Genomic DNA, 13,725 nt, shown 5'->3' on the forward strand with positions numbered 1-13,725 from the left:
CGTGACAATAACAACATGGACGCCTTTGAGAAGACAGGTGAAGGAGCCCAGTGGGTTGTTGCAGCAAACTAGCAGCGGTTCATCAAGTAGTCGGAAATACTTCACTAAAGATGAAGCCCATTTGCCGTGACATGCAGAATATGTAAGTCAATCCTGAAATACAACAAAAGTACTACTGCAATACACTCTCATCTGAAAAGGTATTCGCTAACGCTAGCAGAGGAGCTGTTAAATGCTATTGATGGTGCTGAGTTGCAGCCTGTTTTTATACAGGCTATACAAGTCTGCAGCGCACAGTATGTAGCACATGAGCTGTCTGTTCTCAGCACATGTATTCATGTCAAGAATATAGATTTCATTATTGCAAAAAAATGACTTTCTAATTACTTTTCATCTAATGTAATCCTCCAGTAACACGTCTTGTATGTACATAAGGAAATATATCACCAGTTACGTTGGTGTCTTCGTCAACATGTGGGTGTTCTGTGCAATTGCCATATGCTAGTTGGACTGTTTACCATTCATCTTAAGTAGTATGATGTTTTCTCTTAGACTGATCTTGACTAGATTTGCACTGAGATATCTTTGTATTTTCAAGATGTCATGTCTTTTGTAAAACTGAAAGAGGCCAGGTAGGAAATGAGGAGTTCTCAAATTTATTCTTTTTAAAAATGTGTTTATTTGTGGATGTGCATGAGATACCTACAGTATAAGTTTGGATGAGACTGGATGAGGAAGAGATGGGCATCAATTTCAGAAGATAAACAACATTTGTCTTCTGTAATAAATTGGAGCTGTTTACCTTAATAGACTGCTGAAAACAGGGAATTTCAACTCACCAATAAAGAAATGATTAATATAGAAAAAGAGAGAGAGAGAACCAAGCCAAGCCACACTCATTCTGTTATCTAACTCCTCAGGCTGCGAGGGACGCTGATCACCTTTTTCAGCCGACATTTGCCTTGTTAGAATATTAAAAGCTCCATAATGCTCAACTCTCAGTCACATCATCAACATCCGTCCCTCTCCCCTCACGCTCTCTGCTTTGAATTTAGCTCCTGGCAACTGCACGTCCATCAGTGCGGCGGCATGGAAATTCGAGTGCCGTTGTAGAAAAACAAGCATTCAGAAGGGGACTCATTAGAGGTGTGAAAAACAGGCTGATGGAGCTGGAAGATGGGAGGAATAAACAAGGCGAGGTGAACGAGATGGATGACCCGAGTCGCAGCAGCACCTAGGACAACACCGCCATGTGACCGGCGCACACCGGCGTTGCTTTGACAGCTTTGATGAAGGTGCTCGAGCTTTTTCCTCAAGGTATCTCACTTTCTGCTTCACTCACACACACACACACATGACCTGGGAGATTTCAGGAATGCTGAGAGGAAAAATTCAATTACACAAATGCAGCACGTACAATTGCTGAGCGTGTGTGCAGCCAATGCACATTTCAATGATCTTGAGGATTGCATGTAGAAGTTTAAACGGTTGCCGTCTCAGTTCTAGACACAAGTAGGGCTTCTTGACCACCCTAGAACTAGTTCTTCTTCTTGTTAGGTGCAACTCCAGGCATTTTATCCCAAAACAGGTTGGTTCAGATTTTGTTTTTCCATTAAGGACCACTGCTACCATGAGTGCATGTGTATTAAACCCATGAAAACAGACACGGGGAACAAATGTCTCCAAAGAAACAGATGCGGACATTTACTGAATGTCACCAGCAGCTTGAAGGCGCAACTTGGAGAAGCAAAGTGAACGTGGGACTTGCAAGAGTTAGTCGGTGTTGGTTTGGCCTAGGATTTGCTACTACCAAGGCATGTAGACGGGTCAAAATGTATTGCTGTGCTACAGGGCGATTTGCTCTACGTCATTTCAACACAACATTTTTGCTCTACACATTTGTCCAGTTAGCTAAAAACTCAGGATTTTAGGTTTTGGGTATCCAAAGTAAGTAACTGGTAACTGGTGGTGGACAAACAAACCAAAGCTGCCATCTGTAAAGCTGGATTTATGGTTGGGAGTCACTTCTACACCATGAATAGTATGTAGTTCCGTACCCTAGACTGAGTCACATGGTGAGGTGAAATGCACCTCTCCAGAAACGACATCTAAACTCCATGGCGATGCAAACTGCAACAACTGCAACAACTGCTCCAAGATGTCCATGTCTCTCAGCAGCCAGACAATCATAAAAAAAACTCTCCTTCTGTCTCCTAAACACCATCTGCTCAGATGTCTTCTGTCAGAGAGAGTAACTGCTTTTCAACAGTTATTAACTCCAACATCAGCCACTCAGTTCCGGCCAACATTGTGTGAATTACACAGAAACATTCATTCATTCATTCATCTTCTGGCTTTGGCCTAGGATTTGCTGCTATCAAGGCATGGAGACAGGTCAACAGTGTGTTGCTGTGCTTGTCCTGTTAAGGGTTACGGGGTCTGCTGGAGCCTATCCCAGGTGTCGTCGGGCGAGAGGCGGGGTACGTCCTGGACAGGTCTCCAGTCCATCGCAGGGCTATTAACCCAACTAGCATGTCTTTGGATGGTGGGAGGAAGCCGGAGTACCTGGAGAGAACCCACGCAAACACAGGGAGAACATGCCAAGTCCACACAGAAAGGACCCAGTCAGCCCATGGATTCGAACCCAAAACCTTCTTGCTGTGAGGCACCAATGCTAACCAAATGTTTACTGGCATACCCCGCCACAGCGTCGGGAGCTGCGTAGACCAGTTGCGGGAGTGCGGGAGTATACACCAGGCCTAAAACCACAATGCATGTGGCTGCTTTTTTAAGTTTTAACTATCCTCAGTATCACTTGCTTGGCTCACTTTAAAGTGCAGGCAGTTTCAGCAGTTTCAGATTTTTTTTTTTAGATCAAGGCAACCATTGTTTTCCACACATTCGTGTCAAGGCTGGAAGCAAAACGTTGTGACGTTTTTAGCAGAAAATGGGGGAAGGAGCCAATCGCAGGACACACACAAGGACGCGAAGCAGGATGTAATAATAAACTAAAGCAGCAATATACCAGAAAAGCCCAAACTAGAGGAACAAAGAAAATGTAAAACTCAGTAATGTGACAAGCATGAAGTCAGTTTTATATCTTCATTTTTGTATGTTTATGTTACATGTTACTACTTACGTACGGTAAAGTAAAAAAAAGACAAGACTGATTCAAAAGCCTGTACTGCAGCGTTCCACAAAATAATGCAAAAAAGTACCTTGTACGTTAGGAAGGACATTTTCTAAAACTGAGATTTTGCCCATACGAGGGTTTAAAAGTTGTCAGCCACTTCCAGAAAAAAATCCATTTCCCAATTCTTTATCACTTCCCTGTCCCGTCCGTGGCACTCATCCTATTTGTCCTCTCCGAAGATGTAGCTCTCTGAAAACAGGCCACGAATAGTTTTTATTTGTAAAAACGGCAAAGCAATCTCCGCGGGAGTTTCATTCAAAAGGCTGACTTTGTGATGGAGTTTTGTTTTCTTTTAGCTGTAAAGTAATACAAATTTGATGCAATAGAGGACGCTTATGACAGCGGGACGGTAGAGGACGGCCGTGCTCGAAAGAAAAAGTGAGCTGATCCTAAGCGGGCTGTATTGAATCTGGGTTGCGGAAAGTAACGCTGAAGCAGCAGCGTCAGGTTCCTGCTTATTTTATCATATGTGGATGTGGCCAGTGACAGGAAGACACTTAGAATAACCTCATAAACATATAATAATATATGTGTTGAAGGTGCACCAGATGGAAGGGAAAGGACTGAACGTGTGTGTATACCTTTAAGAGTGTCCTGGACATCTGGACTCACAGTGGTCCAAATATTGCATTTTTTTGGGGGAATTATCTTCAACGGTGGATGAATTTACAGTACTAAATAAAAAAAAACTACCATGCAACACAGCAGCTGGTGAATTTGTGTGGCTCATTGCTCTGTTTCTAATAGTTTTTTTTTTTTTTTTTTTGGGCAACAACTGAGCTCTCAGGTATAATATGTGTGAGCAGAATAAAGCGGCAACGCTGCTGCTGCCACCGCCACCGCCGCCACCGCTGCTGTGTTCCTCTAATGAAACCTCACCCTCCCCTCAGAGCCCAGGATTATGCGATAACCAGGAGGGCTGCTGCTGAACTGATTAAACAGAACCTGATTTGACATGATTTGAATGAAAGCATTCCCTGTGATGAAACCGACTTCTCCCTCGCTGTAACCAAGTTTCTCCAGCTAGGACTAGTTTTTTCTTTTTTTCATTTTTTTTTTTGGCCTAATTGCTGCCGGTGGCTAAATCCCATCCATTTGCATCGATCTCCTTTGAAGAGAGATGCAGATGAGCTTAACGAGTGCGCTAATTATGCTCGCTCGGCGTGGGGGAGCCTGCTGCAACCGCGACTTTATGTGTGTGTCTGTGGATATTTGAGATCGTATCCTGGTGCACGCCTGTTGGTTCTTCTACCTGATTTGATATAATTGATTAACAACAACAACAAAAAAGAAGAGTAAATATGCTTTGATTTGATTTGTTTGGATCTCAGCTTCAGTCTCGGGAAACAACTCGACACGCGCGCTCGACAAAAGACAGAAAACTGGAACCGCTTGGCTGAAAACCTCCGCCGAGCAATATTTTTCAGCGCTGACGTGAGAATGGAGACGAATGCTATTGTGTTAGTGTGTCGTACCTGAGGCCGTTTTAGTCCAGGGCATGTGTGTGTGTGTGTGTGTGTGTGTGTGTGTGTGTCGCTCTGCCAGCCAGTGTAATGGCAGCGACTGGTGTTGTCAACCCCAGCACACAATAGCCTGGACGTCCAGACAAAATGTCACTCGACAGGCCCGTCTCTTCCTCCCTCTCTCTCTCTTTCCCTCTCTCTCTCTCTCCTCTTTGCTGAAAGGGATGTAATGACATGGACGAGTGACACAGCCAGAGCATGAAACGCTGTGACACCGGGGCACAATGCGCACGTTCGCGGCTAAACATCTCAGAGACATGAAAGCGCCCCGAACGGATAGATAATTGGCCGTGGCTGCAGCTTCTCAAAGCGAGATGAAGACAGCGAAGGGGCTGCAACCGTCAAAACACATCAAGGTTAATGGAGAATTTCAGAAATGCCGGGCTCGTTTTTTTTTTTTTTTAAATCTCCGTATCGTTGGGAGGGAGGGAGGGAGGGAGGGAGCTAGCCACCCAGAAGGCGAAGCGAAAAAAAGTGGGGGATAGCTCTTTGCTTGCAGGAGCAGCCGTCCTGTTTGGATTTTCTTTTCTTCTCGGAAACTTGTGACAGTGGAGGAAATGAATAACACTTCTGACATCTCCAAAAGTATTACAATGCAAGTTCTCCATTTCAGAGAGAATCACTCAGCTTGAAATAATGACGTCTGTGGGGTCTTGCTGCGGCGTTCCTGTTTGCCTTGTTACCTGCAGGAGAGAAACAAAGCTGAAGCTTTATTTTTATGTTGATGAGATGGTTTGTTTCCACTTTATTTGCCCTTGCACAAAGGCTCTTCACCGCCGCCCGATACAGTTAACTGTACAGCTAACAAGAACGAGAAATTGGATTTTCAAAACAACCCAAGGCGGAACATTAAGTTGAAAGCAAAGTGAGATTCCAGCTGTGTGTACGCTTGTTTTTCAGTGTGGGAATGAACGCCGAGGCGGCATCTTCAGCAAACAGTTCTTGTTTTGCTTTCGGCACCCCGCCGTTGCTGTACGGCTGCGAACAAGTTGCGCTGAGGACAGACCTGGCAACAAGTAGCCAGCCTAAAATACAGGGGTGAATGTGGCTTAAGGTACATGGACGCGACAGCAAAGAGCTACCGGCAACGATGGCTGACTACGCCGTAAGTCTGTGAAGGTTCTCAGTCATCCAGGTCATGGTATATCCAACAAAGGTTCAAAAAAAGGCAACTGGACTTGAGTTTTTTGAGAGGACGTTTCACCACTCATCCGAGTAGCTTCTTCAGTTCTGGTGGACTGGTGGGAAGTCTGAGGTTTAAATAGCAACTCCTCCTGAAAAAACTTACTTGTGCAGCTAATACGCTGCACCAGTTTCTGGTTATTAGCATAACAAGCAAGTTTTTGGTTATTAGCATAACAAGATAGACTATGGCATAACCTCACGTTGCCCGAGTTGGACCAAAAAGCGTCACTTGGACACAAGTGCCGCTAGCACACACGTTCTGCTACGGCGTGAAAGGAAATAACTCTTCATACCAGAAGGTGGAAGTCGTCTGAAACCAATCTCCTTAGCAAGAAAGCTAGGGAAAGCTACACACTGTTGTACAGACATGGTGTCTCCTGAATCAAGCTGAATTTGAGCGTTCAAATTAGATGAATTTGTAACTTATGAGTCTTCTTTTGAGCACAGGGTCTCTAAGCCGAACAACCAATTAGTGGCCGACTCATTGGTGGAACACACCGCCAGAACTTGGGCGCCTCAGATTCTCGACAACAACCTGACGATGGCAAAATGACACAATCGCCAGGTTGGTGTGTTGCAGCTGGGTTTGTCACGTCCTTCAGATAGGACCCATTTAAGATCTGATTTGGAGGTGGTCCGGACCACTTGTCGCATTATTTCCGAGTAGTGTGAACACACAATGTGTCCCGGGCCACATTGACGGACCGCCCTACTCAACTGACGTCCTCTATGGAAGCAAAGTCTCGCTCAGTGGAATAAATAAAGGTGTTTGACAACAGCAAACCGTTATGTAAATGTGTAGGTAGCAAGACAAACTACAAGCTCCCACATAAGCTCATCGTTTCCTCAGGCCGAAGCTCGTTCACGACCAAACCAGCCGGCGAGGGGCAATCAATCAGAGGGGATCAGACCCATGCAGTACATGTACACACTTCAACTCAAATACTCAGAGGACCGGTGAACAGCCACTGGAGAGCGGAGCGTAGAGGACGGCCAGGCGGTCCGGCTGGAGTGAGATGGATGCTGGCTGTTGGAGAAGCCCGGTAGGGCTCTGCTGCCGGGACTTAGAGATAATTTGCTGCTTGTCTGCGAAAACAAGATGTAAAGCCACACTTTATTGTCGTCCTCTCCGTCCCATCTGCCACGGGCCCGAACGAAAACGACCCCGCGAGTACGCGCGTGCGAGCGGATTGCACGTGATGGCGACGGACGCCCCGTCCAAAAAGCCGCCGACTCACCCACACCGGCCACAGGTTGGGTTGGAGTCGGACGCCTGCGACTCACACCGCTCATTTTTAATTAGCTACATGGTCATTAAAATGTGTTAATTGCGTGCATTGTGTTAATTGTGTGTCAAAGTCAGCTAAGGACGAGGCTCGGCGGAAACTGTGGTCTGGCGACTCCGCTAATGCAGTGTGACCCTGTGTAATTTCAATATGATAATTGGAAGAAGCCCCCTTCGCCTCGCCTCTTCCTCTTCCTCGCACACACACACACACACACATCCATCTATCTGCAAACTTTGGCGCATGAGAAAGCAATGCAGCTCCCCCTTTTGGCAGGATCTCCAAAGGGATTAGAGTATTCTCATCAAAGGGTAACGTCAGCATTAGTCCCCAGCACCTCCGCTGGCAGGAGAACACAGCAAACATTAGGGGTAATTGACTAAAGCAGAGAAATTCACCAGTGTTTCCCGAACTGCCCGCACGCTAATACATCCTCTGCATCAGTGTCAATTTGGTAATGCTGGAAAAAAAAGAAAAAAAAAGGGCCCGCGTGAACCCCTTTACAAAGTCAAGCAACCCCTGTGTGGAGAAAATTAATTATTCATACAAACCCAGCGCAATACCATAACTCAGCTCTGTCATGAATAATGGATTTCAGATGTGAGGCCTGAGACAAAGCAGAGGTAAAACATAGAAAAGGTGTTTGATTATTACTCTCTTTTTAGTTTTACATTTGCAGAATGGAGGTCAGTTTCTGTCCGCCAGGCTTAGTCACCACAGGAGTTAACACTTAATTAGGAAAATAAAAGAAAGAAATAACTTTTCGCTCCGTTTGTTCAACGTCTACATGAAAGAAGTCAGCGCTAACAGGCGATAGGAACATCAAAATGCAACGCTCGCGTGCTCTAAAAGGCGCAGCCTAAAGGCAAACACGCAACAACTGCTCGGGTTGTCGTGTCAGTGTCAGATCTGCTTGGCTTGGTTGTGAAATTTGCCCTGTGGTCCTGAAACTGTGGCACGACAGGCGCCATTTTGGTGCACAGGTTGGGTTTCAACGCTCTACAGTCAGTACAGGAAGATACAGGAAGCTCCTCAACGCACGTGCTTTTATAACTGTGTCGCTGCTTTCAATGACTCATATGAGTGTCGTAATTATGACCACACATAGGCGAGTCAAAATAATAATAATAAAAAAAAGCCCGTAGGCAAAGCTTTTAGTTTAAATAATTGTTTAGTGTTAGTTTGTAGATATTTAGCTTTAATTAACACGTGTTGTTGCGCTATAATATATTCGCTTGATGATGTTGGTTTCAACCGGTAGACGCGGGGATTCCAAAAATTCCGTTAAAATCGAAGTTGACGTAAAGACGTTGAAGGCAGCACCGCCGTCACGTACGTATCTCTGTTTGTGGGACACACACTCAGCTCCCAAACATGAACGCTTCTTCTGTGGTGCGGAGGCTAGCAGCTCTGTCGGGATCCTCGGCGGTGGCAGCCGGCGCATATGGAGCCCACGGTAGAGTACACGTTAGCTGCTTCTTCTTCTTCATGGCTCTGTCCTGCAGGAGAGTCGGGAAGGGCTGTTACGTGAGCGCTTGCCGCACCAGCCTCCGTACCAAAATATGCTAACTTAAAGTTTGCTTCCTCACTCCACGGCTGTAGGGCTCTGAAGGGACAACAATTACCTGCCACTAATGTTTAACAAGCTAATGCTTAATTCGGCATCCAAACAAGCCACCAGACTGCACGTTGTTGCAGGAAAATAAACAGTTTCGTAGTGAAGGTGACCCGCCTCCTGAGTGTCATGGTGGAAGAAGGCTTATAAAAAGCAGTGGTGGGTCAAATTGACTGATTGGTGTTTGCTTCATGTAGCTGGACCCAATGCTGCAGTTTTACCAACTTTTATAAAGAGTAAATGAGTTCTGGCTCATATTAGGGTGGCACTATAGCTGTCTATCTTTAAATATTCATGTTCCCACTCAACTCTACTGTACCAGTATGGAGAACAAAGACTGTCATAATTGTAAAAAGTAATAATAATAATGACCAACAAAAACACCATAAACAATAATAGAAATAAATGTAGGCATTAATTCATTTGTAAAACTAGCACATGTATTGTACACACAATTGTCTTTTCTCCAGTCATGCTGTTTTCTGCATTTTTTTTTAAATACAGACTATAGATTTATAAATACACCAAACGTACAAGCTCCTATAAAATGTATTCACCCACTTGGATGTTATAATTTGTCTTTTACTGTACAAGAATTTACACACACACAAACATTTATTGTCTAAGTGAAAACTGATTTCTACAAAGCAATGTAATTTAAATAAAAATATAAAATGTAAAATAAGCAATTATGGCATGAGCACATACGCATAAAGGGGAAACTGACATTTACAAAGTAATGTCATTTAAATCAAAATATAAAATGAAGGTCGTGACAGTACATACATAAATTTACAGACCGCATCAAGTAAGCAATTTTTATTTCCATTACTTTTTCTTATTAAGTTCCTGCTGTGTCTCTTTGAATCTTATCTTTTCTTATGATATTTCTGTACAGTTCCCCTATTTATTTATTTTGCTGCTTAATTGTCTATGTAATGTTTTCAATTCTTCATTTTTAAATGTTTCCGGGTCAATTTGATGCCGCATCTTCGGCAACAACGCAGGTCCCTACGCAGACCTTTGCGCCGTAGCTGACGTACACCTCCCCACAAATGTAACTACAAGACTTAGACCACAAGAGCTGTGACTGGTCCGCTTGGTAGTAGCGTGTTGCCGCTTTAGTATTTCCAGCTGCTTCTCCTTCTCCGCAATTTTCAAATTGATTGTTTAGGATCAAACATTTGTATGACTCGTCTTTGGCGAAATTTTGGCGAAAGTTTCAGTTGCCATTGTTGAAAGTGAAGCAGGAAGTGGAAACAAAAATTAACCCGACTGGCAAAAAAGACACAGCGCCGACTAGCGCTTTGGTGGCGTTTTTACATAAGGAGAAAGACTGACGAGCACATCAGTATAAATGGCTCAAACCGGGCTACGTATGTAAGTTACGGCATCTGTGTCGCGTAGTACTATAAATGTATGTGTATTACATCTTGCCTACATTTCCCCAAACAACTTTTTATATGTATATTTTTTTTCTTTATTATAAAAGTGAGTGGTCACTGAAAGTGTGTCATTGAGACGTCTCTTTCCCCCCCCCCCCATTGGTGTATAAACAGCAGAACCATGTTCACAACAGAGATTTCTACCATCTTTAAATCCTACAAGCTTCTCTGGGAACATGAAAGAAAACAACATTTCTTTCAAAATAAAATTTAAAACTAGGGAAAAATACAAAACCCCATTTACACTACTCTCAGCCCCCTCATAACTTCAGGGGGTTAGTGATCCATACAGAAAATAATTACTGTAATAGTGTGTGGGGGGGAATCAAGGGGAACAGTCTGGAATGTGAGTCATATTCAGGTTATATATGAAAGCAGCATTTCACATTTCACTGCACTGTGTAACTGTTCTGCTCAATATCTCTTGTTTTAGGTTTCAAGAATCGTGATCCTGATGACTACCAGGTGGTGGTACGTAAATTTTTCTCTAATAATAATAAAAAAAATGCAGTCTGCAGTCTGTTTTACCCTGCTTCACTGATTTTTCCAGAGATCATGACCTTTAATTATGTCGTTTTCAGCTTTACTCTAGTTTACTTGGTTCTGGAGACCTTGGAGTGATATATATATTTTTTTATTTTTTTTATTCTCAGAGCAATCTAAAAAGTTGCTTGTGAATTTTTTCTGCACACTTGTTGAATTGGTGTACCGACCTTGAAACTTTGTTAACTTCAAAAGAAAAAAAGAAAATGGCTTGCTCTTTCAGAATAAGATGTACTTTTTTCTTTCTTCCTTTTCAATTTATAAAAGGCATCTGTCACAGTACTGGCTAAATTAATATGCTTTTATTAACCTTTTATGCTATAGTAGTTGCCCTTGTCAGGCCTTAGCAGAAAATGTAGGATTCACGGTGCAGATTTCCTCTGAAAGTTTTCTCTGTGTGTTTGTGTGTGTCTGCCTCTCCAGCTGTTTGAAACTGCCAACAAGTACCATTTCTATCACAGCCTGGCCCTGCTGGGTGCAGCCCACTGTGGCAAACCTGCTGTGGTAAGTATAGAAATCGAACGCCCACTCTTAGGACTGGATGTGCTCTAAAATGGGACTAGTCTGATAATGTCATTCTTTCTTTTCCTGTCCGTCCTCACACAAAAAGTCGGTTTCCCTTTGAATGATGTTTTGAACAAACGGTGCCCTATAGCTACCAAGATTTGCTATGCGTTAACCATGGACAGTGTATGGAAAGGGAAAAACCACCGTATCAAGAGCAGTTTTAAAGCTCGGTGTTGTGTCTTTGACGGCTGCCATCTTCGCCTTGCCTGACAGACTCCCACCTAATTCATAAAATTAGCAAAGAGGTGGAGCTGAGGTGGTGGCTGACCTGTTAGGGGACCCAACTGTTACTCAAAGCAGCCACAGCTTTAATTATGCTTAACTATGGGTTGCGATATAATTGGAAACAGGCTCCTCATGACTCCTCATTTCCCCTCATGACTGGGGAAATTAGCTATAGAGAACTACTGTAAAGTTTGGCATCGACTATGAAAAAACCAATTATCAAATGAAAAGGCTCAGCCACTTTTTAGCCAATTCCGACAGAACCCCTTAAATCACATCTTCTGGAGGTTTTTGATGAAACAATCCAAAAACAACACCACCATCTGTATTTCATAAGGTCGGTTTAAGGCATGAGCTAGCTTTCACTTCTACATTTTCACTTTCAGATGACATGTCGCCACATCCTCCATCCCCAATAATGACATTCTAGACTATTAAGAAATGGGATAAGATGCAGACATTTACGTCATAGGTGAACCGAAGAAATAAAACTGTGATCCAGTTTAGCAGGAGAAGCAATGCGTGGATACGATCGCAAAACTAATCACGATGTCTGCAAAAGCCTGTTAGCAAGCCGAGAGATCACTGACTGCATATACAAGACGGATGTAGCAAGTTAATCCAAAAAAAATTAAACATATTTATAACACAGATGGTTGGTGTGACTTGCTCCGATAAATGTCTGACTCAAAAAACAACAAACAATCCCATTCAAAAGTGGTTGGTAACTAAATTCACTTTTTTCTGATTAGAGTGCTGGTGGTGCTTTAGAAAAATATCCGTCATTAAGTAGATATTAGGCTTCAAATAAAGGTACGTTTTGTGGCACTAGCAGTCAGATTGACCCATCGCTCCACCCCAGCTCCTCCCCAGCTCCTCGGTCTCATCCAGAAGTGGCCATTTCTGGCTATGAAAAACCAAGATTATGATAGCCAAACGCCAAAACTCAAGGCTTCAAAATGTGGATGTCAATGTGTCTATATCAATTGTTTGTATAAAATCAACAGAGAAGCGAGAAGAAAGTCTTTGGTGTCAGCTTTTGACACATCAAGAGGCAGTAGTTTAATGCAAACTCAATGAGGAAAAAAAGAATACCAGCACACTGATAATTTCAGAAGTACTTCTTTTATGAAGCCTCGTTAAATAACAGCCAGTTTGAGGTAAAAAGAAAAAACCTTGGAAAATGGTGAGAGGTGTCATTGATGAGGTACCTCAGCTCATCGAATAGGACTGTGGAGGAACATTGAACTCAAATACGGAATGAAATATGGTCCATTGTCAGAGCAAAAATGGTGGTTTGAAACCAAAGCAGACCAAAACATTTGGCCTTGACAGCTGAAATGTTTAAGCGTGCTGATTCATCACCCCCCAGCTCAGCTGCTTTTCAGCACCATAATGTAAAGTGGGGTGCATTTTGTCAGATTGCGTCCATAGATTTATGCTTATGTCTTGATGTGCTTCTTCTTCACAGGCTGGTTCCCTCCTGTTAGCAGGCATCGGGATGTTCTGCGGCGCTCTGTACCACCAGGCTCTTACAGGGGACCCCGGCATGCGCAAAGCGGCTCCCATAGGAGGCGTATCCTTGATCGTTGGCTGGCTAGCCATGATTCTCTGAGCTGTGACGGCTCACATCCTCTCCACGGGGCCACTGTGTGACACTAAACTGTCAGACTGCTAATGGATGAACTGGAGAGCTTGTAAGTGCTGGCTGAGGCCAGGCAGGCGCTGAGTTATAATGTCACCCATCCAACTGCTGCCTGCCTCGGGTTGTGGGTGTCCGCGGGAGATAAGGTCACGCTTGGATTATCACCTTTTGCTGTCTGTTTCTGACCAGTGCCCTCCGACTTGTATGTTAAGCTAGATAAGTAAATGAATGAAGTGTGTGGTGATTTTTATCACGACAATAATTTGTTTTGAAACTTTTGTGTTTTGCACTTGGAAAGAAAATCAGTAATGATCCAAAAGAAATGAATGGTGCTCTGATACAGTGGTATGTCTTTATTCTGGTCTGTATATTTTGAAGCGAAGAATTAAATGGAATTAAAATGAAATAAACATCAACTTTCACTAATATTATTTGTCAATATAAAGTAGCATTGCAGATAATTTGACTTGGAGAATTAAAAATGGTTTCTTGTGACAG

The 13,725-nt window shown here is 43.4% G+C and overlaps 1 protein-coding gene across 1 annotated transcript; it reads left to right on the plus strand.

Moving 5' to 3' along the window:
- Positions 1-8,513: 8,513 nt before the first annotated feature.
- tmem256 (transmembrane protein 256) lies at positions 8,514-13,725 on the plus strand. Its single transcript, XM_084575020.1, has 4 exons — positions 8,514-8,643; positions 10,681-10,718; positions 11,214-11,294; positions 13,054-13,725. The coding sequence occupies exons 1-4, from the start codon at positions 8,562-8,564 to the stop codon at positions 13,195-13,197; spliced, it is 345 nt and encodes a 114-aa protein (XP_084431146.1). The 5' UTR covers positions 8,514-8,561; the 3' UTR covers positions 13,198-13,725.

Source organism: Chelon labrosus (assembly GCF_963514085.1).
Source record: "Chelon labrosus genome assembly, chromosome: 1".
In the NCBI taxonomy this organism is placed as follows: domain Eukaryota; kingdom Metazoa; phylum Chordata; class Actinopteri; order Mugiliformes; family Mugilidae; genus Chelon; species Chelon labrosus.

Bases quoted from the DNA above. Each gene is read 5' to 3' on its own strand.
- tmem256 (XM_084575020.1), top strand. From the start codon at position 8,562: ATGAACGCTTCTTCTGTGGTGCGGAGGCTAGCAGCTCTGTCGGGATCC. The intron at 8,644-10,680 runs GTAGAGTACACG...CTCTTGTTTTAG, and splicing joins CGGCGCATATGGAGCCCACG to GTTTCAAGAATCGTGATCCT. The intron at 10,719-11,213 runs GTACGTAAATTT...CTGCCTCTCCAG, and splicing joins CTGATGACTACCAGGTGGTG to CTGTTTGAAACTGCCAACAA.